General features: G+C 26.7%; 1 protein-coding gene across 1 annotated transcript in view; it reads left to right on the top strand.

Moving 5' to 3' along the window:
• The first annotated feature begins 2347 nt into the window (after window positions 1-2347).
• LOC123298070 (transcription factor collier-like) overlaps window positions 2348-11408 on the top strand; it is a 29779-nt gene continuing 20718 nt past the window's right edge. The window contains exon 1 of the mRNA XM_044879967.1: window positions 2348-2395. Within this exon, the coding sequence (XP_044735902.1) occupies window positions 2381-2395 (15 nt within the window). The 5' untranslated portion in view covers window positions 2348-2380. The remainder of the gene's footprint in view (window positions 2396-11408) is intronic.

Raw genomic sequence — 11408 nt, 5'->3', positions numbered from 1 at the left:
AACTGTGTGCAACTCGTCTATTTTCTAAACGACATCCAATATGGTGGTTTAAAAAAAATATAAATAAATACCTTCACTACTCCGGTACCAATGACATCACCTTTTATATGTAGTAGTCTTTGAGTTGCCTAGTCAGGTATTTTTCCATGTATGCAAGGGAGAAACCCTTCTATCTACGTATATTCGTGATTTTACACCATGTATTGAAAATAGTATCCATTATATTACGTTTCGATTGTTCATACTTAAACATCAAATTTATTCCAAAATTTTTGAATTGATTACGCTGCTCTAATGTTCGTTAATCAATTTTAAATAAATATTTTTTTGCATATTTTTTTAAATATTTCATTAATAAAAATAAATATAAACCTTTTTTCTGTAAACTACTTATTTAAGGTTATTGTAAACCTACAGTATAGTAAAAAAGTTTTTGCTTATTGCACGGTACTTACATATAAACCAAATACATGTTTTTGTAGACAAATAATGTGTTATTTTTAGCCTTATAATACCACGCAACTACAAAAATATATAGTATATTGTGTGCAATTGCTGCTTATAAATTTGATAATATAGATATCTCTCATCAATACTATAGTCGTCTCTGTTCATCAAATGATGGATCTTCGATGAACTCACAATTAAATTAAAAATTTTTTTTTTATATCATCGACAACCTTATATTTTATGGTATTATTATAAACTACAAGATTGTCTAAATAGTTTGGATAGTTTTTTATCACACTGTCTAGATCTTTTTGATATAGAAAAGGAAAACCTATGTGATTCATCATTTTTTCAGCCAGCTTTAAACGATAAAATAATAATAAAAAGCCCAATGACTTAGGAAACTTTGTTTATCAAAAAATGTATTTATTGAAATCCCAAGTATTATTCAATCTAGGCATATCTCCTTAATAATAATATATACAAATCTTTTTCTGTGAAAAAGACTACTTATTTGAATAAACAATCTTTAAAATTGCTTTAATATTATATACATTACTTATGTAATAAAAAGTTTATAGATGACTAATATTTGGTATTGGATATGGTTGTTAAAATCTAATTTAAATAAAAAAAAATAAAAAAATTAATATAAAAAATAACAGCACACTTACTTATTAATTAATACTTCCATCATTACCATAATTATTTAATAAAAACACGGATTTACGATGTCATTAATTTTCGACTATTCCATTCCTGCTCAAACATAGAAATAAATCTCAATCGATTTTTAGTTAACAACTTTTTATTGAATTTTTAGAATGGTCTTTTAATAAATACAATTTTGTAGCTTTATTTTGGTTAATGTAAATATAACTAAAATTCAGAACATAAATGTATATGAATTAATATAAAAAGTTATTGTGAATATACCAATATATGGTTTCAAAAATTTTGAAAAAATATATATTTTTTTAATTCAAACTCTTTATGAATTACAATATTTTTAACTTTTTTGTCTTGATTTAATTCAATTTATTATATTATTACCCCAATGGATCCCAAAATTTTAAAAATATTTTTTTTTAAATTTACAGTAATTTCTTTATAGCAAAGAATTGTTTGATATATGAAAAGCGCTTAAAGCATTAAAATATTTAAACTTGCTTGCCTTGTTTTAATTTAATTTATTATATTATATTTTATATTTTTAATTTATATAATTTTATTCCTGTTTAATTCCCAATTCAATTGCCTATCAAATAAAAAATTGTATTTATGATAATTTCTTGTAATAGATTGAATTTTTTTAAGTTAAATTACTTTATAAAGTTTTACTTAATTTTTATATTGTTTCTTAGATAGAGTGAGTGATATTGTATGTGAACATTTAAGAATTGTAAAATATAATAAGGGCTGCCCAACATTTTTTATACCACAAGCTTTTGCTGTACTAAAAAATAAAAATAAATTTTATCCTGAATTGTACGTAAAAGCTAGCCTAAAAATGTAATTAAGAGCTTGAGTTCGTCTATGAAAAACATATCATATTTAATGCAACCCTGAAAGTGCCTTTTCAGTCTTTAAGAACTAGGACAACTTTTATTATCTTTTGAATTATGGAAGTAACAAATAACCACTTTTTGAAACAGACTTATGTTATATAACTATCAAAAATACGTTAAAATTTAGATTTAAACAATTACAAGGTAATCAAGTATTAATTTCCAAATAAAAAAATTAAAAAGTTGTTAAAGAGTAATTAATGAATAATATTATTTCTGGATATATTACATAATTATGTTTATACTTAAAATAAATATAATTATTATAATAAATAACATTTATCTTTTGTTACAGATTTTTCTTAAAATTCTTCTTGAAATGTAATCAAAATTGTTTGAAAAATGCTGGTAATCCACGAGACATGAGACGATTTCAAGTAAGTATTTTTTTTGAATTAAACAACCTTGTGAAACATTACAAAATATATACAAACAATATTTATTTAATCTCTCTTAAAAAATATTTCGTAATATTTTCGTTTTGCTGCATCGAAACTTCAGCTCAGTGTCTCACAGCACAGCCAAATACTGCATTCGCTTCGTTCATTTGTTTTATTTCCGAGCGTTATCATAATTACGATACATTATTTTATTAATATAATTGTATGGATCGGCATATAAGTCTATGGATTGTATTATTTAAAAAAATTATTTTTGCAAATTTAATTAATTTTTGATACTCAATAATTTTATTTGAACTTTTACTTTACCATTTACATGAAAACAGTTGAAAATTTGTCATATTTTAAATAAAACAAATGATTTATTGCAAATTTTATAAGATAGCAGCGCTTCGATCGATTAAGTTATCCTCTACACCTACTGACAATAGGAATGAATTATGCTCTAACCCTAAGTATAATTTCAAACTTGATTTCCACTATTTATACACTATACTTATCACGACGATTGTATACTTTTCTTTCACTAATACATGAATTGAGAACTTTTGAGTTGAAGTAAACAAAAAAATTTTAGTGTATTATTCTGGAATTCTTGACCATTTTCCGATAATATAAAAAAATATTATGTCGCGTGTTAGTAATTAACATTTAAAGCTTATGTCAAGGTTATGACTAGTTTATAAAAATCCATGTTGCTTCACGTAAATAATTGCTAATATTAAATGATTTCATCATTTTTTTGCATTAAAAATGTAAAAGGCCTTAACTTTTTTTTTATATATTAATGAAATGTACATAAAAATATTCATAATTTAACTAACATATCCAAATATTTCAAACAATAGTTTGCCCTTTTTGATTCGTTGTTTTACCTACCTACACCAAGTGTTAAGTAGAAAAAGATAGTATTATTTGAGTGGAATAATACAATGCTTTACTGAGCTAAGAAGAACTTATATATATGTCACCGGATTATTGTAAGACTCATTAGTTTATAATAAATCTATCCAGATTGTTAATCGACGATAAGTTGTGAAAGAACATTTTACATATAATATTTACTAATAATATTTGCTTATTTGCTTAAGATAATAAAAAACAGTAACACATTGTAAGTTTATAATCTAACGATTTTCAGCGATTAATTTATAAACGAACATTCGTGTTATCGTTGAATTACTGTACAATCTTACTGTTATAAATGCCATGTTTCTGGCTGTAAGATAACCAATCCAAGTGAATAATTAGAAGAGTGTACGGAATAACTTAAAAGTTAATTAAAAAAATTTATGAACATTTTTTCTGTATCACTTAATCGTCGTTCTTAATCCACATGACGCTATTAGGGAAATAGAAGCATGTAAGTAGTTGTAATGAATCAGTTATTTACAAATAATAATTTATTTTATAAATTATACTTTAATTTTTGTGCGTAAATTAACCAACTGAATGGACAGAATCAAACTTCTATTTAAGTACCTAGCCATGGTAATAATTTGTGCATTTGTTATTTTGGATACTTGATATCGTTATATAGCCTTGATAACATATTTTAAACAGAATATTGTAAATTATAGTGTTCTATCTGTTTGTGTACACTAAAATAAATACTTTTGTATCTCTACGTTAGTTTTTTAGCACTTCACGCGCTTATTCAAGCTCAAGCTCCGTTTCACTTAATGTCAGCAACTTTGTTTAACTGTTTATAATTTTAGTATATATTATTTAAACAGTAAATCATTTTTATCATTTGATTGTCAGTTTAAAATTACAACTTATATAATTAGTGTGAACTTTAAATTTCGTCATGCGCTAAAATACGAGTTGACTGGTAAACTTTGTTACTATGTTATTCGTTCATAATCTTACCAGATTTATTATATAAAAAAGCCATTCTTACACTAATCCGGTGACGGATACACTCAAGAAAAGTGTAAAAATGTAAAATTCTTGTAGAAAACATATTAAGAATGAACCAACAAAAAAATATAAGCAAAATTCAAATCTCAAATGTTCGTTGGTGAAGGCGCATTAAAGTAGAAGAAACAGACGAGATTATATTAGAATACATAACAAAAACAGACTTTGTTTTGTTTTTAATGTTATCTCAGGGGCGTATCAATTAGCAAACACAATAGTGATGGAATGTAGAAAAATTGTGGTATGAGTGTATACAGTGTGTCCGGTCCGGGAAAGAAAGGGCCAAAACGTATTCCTTAAGTAATTTTAAGCTGTAAATATTAATGTCTATTACATTTTCTTCAAAACACAATACTATGGCTCGTAGCTCCTAATAAATAAAAATCAATATTATTTTTATTTAGAAGAGAATTTAAGTCAAAGGACAGTTCTCAATTTAAAAAAAAAGGCGACAATAACAGGCCGTTTAGGTGTTAAGAAACTACTTTTTTGTAATTACGATACAAGGTTGTAATAAAAAAAATATATAAAATTTTATAGCACCTGAACCATCTATTGTCGCCCTTTTTTAAATAGAAAACGGTTTTTTGTCTTAAATAAGAACAAAGTAAGCCTTGATTGGTATACAAATACGCCTCGAATACTCAAGAGAAAAGTTTTTAGCTAAAGAACATGTTCCATTGTGCTGACATTTTTACATTTTGTTAAGCCTAGAATTGGTTTATAACAAATATTGGTCAGAGGTAATTTTGGATTAAAATTATTCAAGGAATACGCGCTTCAAGTTTTTCCGTTTATTCGCAGGATACTCGGTATATGAGTGCTTATCTCGAATTGATAGTTTTTAATTTTTACTTGGAAAAATACTTTTTAGAATATACACAATGTTTATGTTTAATTCTGAATATTTGCATTTTTTGTAAAAAATTTTATTCAATGGGTTTGTGGCACAATTATTAAACATCGTCTAAGAAGTAGATTTATTTCGAGGAGGTGGGCTGTTACCTACATTTTGAATAGAAAACCGCTTCAAAAATATCAAAAAAGCAGATGATACTTTACGCTTGGTTATATTTCGATAGCTTTAGAAAATCGTTGCATCAAAAAATTTCTTTGTACTTTACATTCATTTTGTCGAAAGCAGATCGTTGGTGTTATATACTTTTCAGTCTACTAGATTTTCAATGATTTTCAAGACCTTTAGGCTCAGTCTTACTTGTTTTGGTATCAAATTTTGAGCCGGATTTATTTCCGATGAGAAAAGGATTGCCCATTTAGTTTTCAAGGAGGGTGGATTGTCCATATAGTTATCATCTAGAACAACTCTTTGAACCCATTAACTTTTTCTAAAACTATTATTTTCAGTAATTTTGGGATACCTGTATTTTCTTTACACTCGCTATATACAAAAAGTATAAACGAAATTTTAATCAAATTATTTTCTTAATGAAACAAAATTATGTTATGTAATATGTAAAAGATATGCGCAACAATATTCTTAAAAAACAGAAATAGAAAACATTAATGCCACCATAAAATTAAAAAATAAAAGTATTTTGATTCAACCAATAGCAAACATGGTCTACAACATAGTGGCTAGACGTATTTAAAAAATTAACTAAAACGTGGGGAAAGAAGTAATATAGATTACTATTTCATGTGACCCCACATACAAAGACAATGAATTTATTTATTCACAGACTTGTAGATATGTTCTCTTCATAAAATCATAAAAAAATTTAATTTTCTACAAATTCGCGAACACTCACGAAATTTTGGTAAATTTACATTCGGGAAATTAAGGTTTAATTTGTGAGTGAGGAGAATTTATGAGTGTTTTCTTAGCAAATCCCAATCCCTTTCCTTATCCCTATCCATATCCCTATATAATATAACTGTGAAAGTAAGCATGTTTGTTTGTTTGTTTGTTTGTTGGTTACGCATTCACGCTAAAACTAGCGAATGGTTTTTTAATGAAACTGTACAGCAATATAGCTGATATATAAGAGTAACACATTAACTATAATTTATAAAGATGATATATTTAAAAAAAAAAAAAATTTAATTTGACCTTTACCATTTTTTAAATTTGTACAGAAATCTTTAATTTATGGTTCAAAATGATGATTATAGATGGAGTAGATCTATGATCATCATTTTGAAACATAAATTAAAGAATTCTGTAAAAATTTGAAATAGTAAATGTCATACAAATCATAGCCAACTATTCTGATATACTCAATGAATTTTAACTATTTTACATTTAACAAAATTGATAACTATGTATATCGAGAGAGGGTGGGGGCTATATAGCGGTGGTTTTTACTTTTAAACCCAGTTAAGCGGGCGGGTATCAATCTAGTACTTTAAAAATTATTGATTGAAAAAGTCACTATAGTGGAGTGTCAATGCACTATAGTGGGGTGTTCGATATCTGTCAAATAAGCTAATTTATGTATCAATGTGGAGACCACCCCAAATTTGAATTTTATATTGCAATTAAAAGAATTATTTATTTTTTAGTGCAATAAAGCGTTTTTTTTAGCATTTGAAACTATCATTTACTTTAAGGATAATTAGGATTGCAAACCTTTTTTGTTTTTTTACAAGGATTTCATACAACTAAGCAAATCAAAGAACTAAAGCTATCAACATGTTTCAGCTGAAATAATAAAAATAAGAAAAAAGTATTAAATAAACTAATCACCCTGAGTTTTTAATTAGATTGTCTTTTTAGTAATTACATCATTTTCTTAACAAGTGGCATAATCAAAGAAAACATTATCTTCAATTTTGAAATAAAATCTTTAACTATGAAACGACACAATGAACTAACATTATTGTTCCGTTCTTTTAAATTTAAATAGAAGAGAATTTCTAATATTATCTATCTATATGTTTATAAGAAAATACTACATTTGTATAAGTCTTTATAATTTTATTCATCCATATCAAATATCGTCTATGAACAGGTACATTTTGTATACCGGGTGTTTAGAAAATCGTCTGGTTTTGTTCTTATTCAAAATCGATACCCATTTTGCGCATACTATTACTTTTTCAAGTCTCGTTCTTATTCCGAGTCTCTTTATTATTTTATGTTGTTTATAATTATATAACACTTTTTTTATTGAATATACGCTTTTTGAGTTATCCATCCGTGGCAAAAATAGTAAAATTTGTTTTTTCGCGCATATCATAAGCGTACGCATAGTAAAATGCAGCATATCTCAGCAAACTATGATGATACAAAGTTGAATATAAAATGAACAAGTGAAAACAAACAATTGACTGAGTTAATTGTTGAAATACCATGTATAGACAGTGTCGATGACGCAATCGTTTGTTTTTTGACGTCACGTATATAAAGAAAGCTTTCCACTTTTAAAAAGCCACACACATATAACTGATATTCCCATACAATACAAAATATAAAATTTGCACCTAATTAGCGCCCTCGTGGGTAAACAGTGATGTTTACAAGAAAATGTTTCAAACAAAAGTTGTTTATTTTTTTATAAAGAACATTTTCTACAGTTAAACTTTTTTTTATATCCCTAACGGTTTACAAGATGGGTCCTACGGACCCAAGACTCAATGGACCTATGTTGCTTATTTATGAACTCGACCTCACTTTTTACGTCCTAAGCACGCTATAAAAATTTCAGTTCAATATCTCTTTTCGTTTATGAGTTTCGTGTAAGTGTCGTGCTTTCGCACAGACAAACGGACAGACGGACAGACGGACCGACAACCAGAAATGGACTAATTAGTAATTCTATGAACAGCTATATCAAAATTAGTTTCGTAGCATCAATATTTTTAACCGTTACAAACTTGGGACTAAACTTAATATAGTATAGAACTACGCCAGATACACCTTTGGCTTTTTTTCGGCTGATGTATACTTTCAAGTTGGAGAAAATATTTTTATTTTGTAATTTTCGTTAATCATTTCCTAAAAGTGTCAAAAACTTCCACATTACAGCAGGTTAATCGTGTTATTTTACATCCATGAAGCAACTTATCTTCGAGATACTTATATTTTGGGGCTCGAAATTTTTCTTGAACTATTACATTTTCTATTAAAAGAAATAGCTACATAAACTTTTCGTATCTCACTTTGTAAAGAACTAGTAAAATCTTATATCTATATCGTTGGTTTACTACAATTATTAAGAACGAAGAAAGTATGAAAGTATAACTAAAATATATGTATTATGTTGAATATATATATATATAGAATGTTAGAATTTATACAGAAATGGTAGAGTATAGAAGTTAAAATAGAAGTAGGTAACTTTTCTTTGTTATAATTGCCCACAGTTATAAGTACTCAACGATCAAAACTATTATATCATAAAATTTTATATTAATTCGTTTAATTTGAATACAAATTTTATTTTCAATTAAACATTACACATTTTATTTTATGGAAAATAGTATTCTAAAATTGTCTCAATTATTTTTATTATATTATTAAAAATTGTCTTTCTTTGCATACAGCAAACTCATTAAATTTATGTTAATGTTGTATATTTATTAATTGTTCACAAAAAAAAAAAAAAAACTTTTATTATTATTTATTTAATTAAATTTGCCATATAAAAATAATTCAACTCTGTAATTCGCTACTCCACGATTTTCCTACTTAAAAAAATTACTTTTAAATAATTTTACCTTAACATATTACTTTATAAATCTGTTTTCTACTCCAAAATTATTCTACTTTAAGATTATTACGTTTTGACATTTTAACTTTTAAAGATTAATACTTTTAAATAATTTTTGTTTTCAAGAGACATTACTTCTGTCAATTTCTATCAAAATTAACTCCATCTAAATTTCTATAGTCTTGTTTTTCACCCTAGATGGCATGTATTTCTGATTGTAACTGATCAAATCTCTATTAATAGCTATTGTCCATCAATTTTAAAGCTATAAGACATGACTGTTAAGTATTTTCTCTGGTATTTAAAATGTTACAGATAAATTTGCGATTTTATTTTTTCTAACACAAAATTTGAAACTATTCGATTTATCTTTATGTAAAATGGAAACATTTACTAAATTAAATTTTACTAGAATAAATGAGTTTAATGTATCTTTTTATTCCTGAAAATGATATTCTGTTCTTTTGAGACCTTTAAAGATTGTAAAAATCGTGGGAGAAAACTGTAGTACTTATTAATATTACAATGAAAATAACCTTTGCTTATCATCTTTTCAGCTATCGATAAAAGTTATATTTTTGAACAATTTAAAACGCAAAACATAATCGTCAACTTCTAAGCAAATACAAAAAAAAATCTTTTTTTGTGCATTGAAAAATTTTATTATGTTTTCCCAGAAAATGGTCGCTCTATTAGCTCAGTTGGTTAAGGTGCAACAAATTCCGTCCGCGGTATGCTTAGGGTGGCGGGTTCGATTCCCGCAGTTAGGGTGGCGGGTTCGATTCCCGCAGTTAGGGTGGCGGGTTCGATTCCCGCAGTAGCAACAAAATTAGTTTAATTAATAATTGTGATGGGCTGGTATAGTGCATGGTATATAAGTGAAAGAGGTGATCAGACTCTGAAATTGAGGAGCCGATAAATAAAATTATCAGCGGAAAGGTGGTAACACATATGTGGTATCACAATGGGCTCTATAGGCTAAGTGTGTCCCTCGTGGAAAGCCAATATAACCTAATCTAACCTACCAGAAAATAAAAGCAAATGGGCAATCATTTAGAATGAAAAAACTTATATATTTTTTAATTAAAGATATGGAAAATAGATATAAATTCGAAGTATAAAAGTATTTGCATATAAAATTATTATTATGATACATAAAAATTTAAAAACCAACAACAATATTATTTGTATGACAGTTTTATGAAAACTATCAACATGCACAACAAAATGACAATGATGGAATAGTTTTTGGTCTTGGATGAAATAAAACATGAAAAAATATAATATATTTTAAAAGCATTGTCAACGTATATATATATATATATATATATATATATATATATATATATATTTATACCTATTGTAGGTATACTAACTAAAAATAATAAAAATTAGTAGAATGAATTACGTAATAGTCATTAAAATTTTGGTGTTCAAGCGTTGACAATTATACGCTTAAATACATAAAACATTTTTTAACATCAGCCTTTAATTAATTAGTTCATGTACAGTCATTTATCTTTGTAACTACTCTTGTTGAGGTGTGTTAACTAAAGACAGGAACACTCGTATTATATACTAGCCGTTATACGCTGCATCGATGGTTACTCTTCTGCCCCAGAGCTCGCTTCATTCTCTTGCCCCCTCCCCAATCTCACTTAATTTCCCCAACAAACTACATTGAGCATCTATAGAATTATAAAAAGAAGGAAAAAAGGAGGGGCATCTATAGAATTATTAAAGGAATATCGATGATTTTTTATCGATTTTTTTTTTATAAATATGAAAATACCGTAAAAAAAGATCACAATATGTGAAATTAAAATCGGCCAGGAAATATGGATGAGATAAATATATTGAACTACTAATTAGAATATTAGATAGAGAGATCAGCTATAATATTTTACATCATATACCATGTTTACCATTTATTATTTACCATAAGAATTCCATGCTAAATTCTGTTTTGTTAGAAAGAGATACAATCAAATCTTTGATGGATTTTAGCCTGGTTGTTTTTATTGTGATTCGAAAAATATGTTTTCTCTATGAAATTTTATTCCAGCGAAAAAATTCCCAATTGAATATCGACTATGGTTTTCTCGGAAATGAGTCTTAATTAATTATTTAAATTTTTTCGAATTATTAGATATGACTCAAAATTTAATGGTATATCACAAGTCAAGATTTTGTTTCAAAAGGCGAATCGGGTGTAAATTCATCGATTTCCTCAATTAATGTCGATTTTGATCCCTCATTTCATACATCTCGACAGTACAGATTCCGGTAACAAGTCCAATAAATTAGTCTTCAGCTACAAGTTTTTTACAATTTCAATTTCTGTTTCCCAATTCCATAGCGATATTGTCGATGATAGTAGGGAGTTGAAAATC

Source organism: Chrysoperla carnea, chromosome 4 (assembly GCF_905475395.1).
Source record: "Chrysoperla carnea chromosome 4, inChrCarn1.1, whole genome shotgun sequence".
NCBI classification, from domain to species: domain Eukaryota; kingdom Metazoa; phylum Arthropoda; class Insecta; order Neuroptera; family Chrysopidae; genus Chrysoperla; species Chrysoperla carnea.
This window is presented reverse-complemented; position numbering and strand designations above follow the sequence as displayed.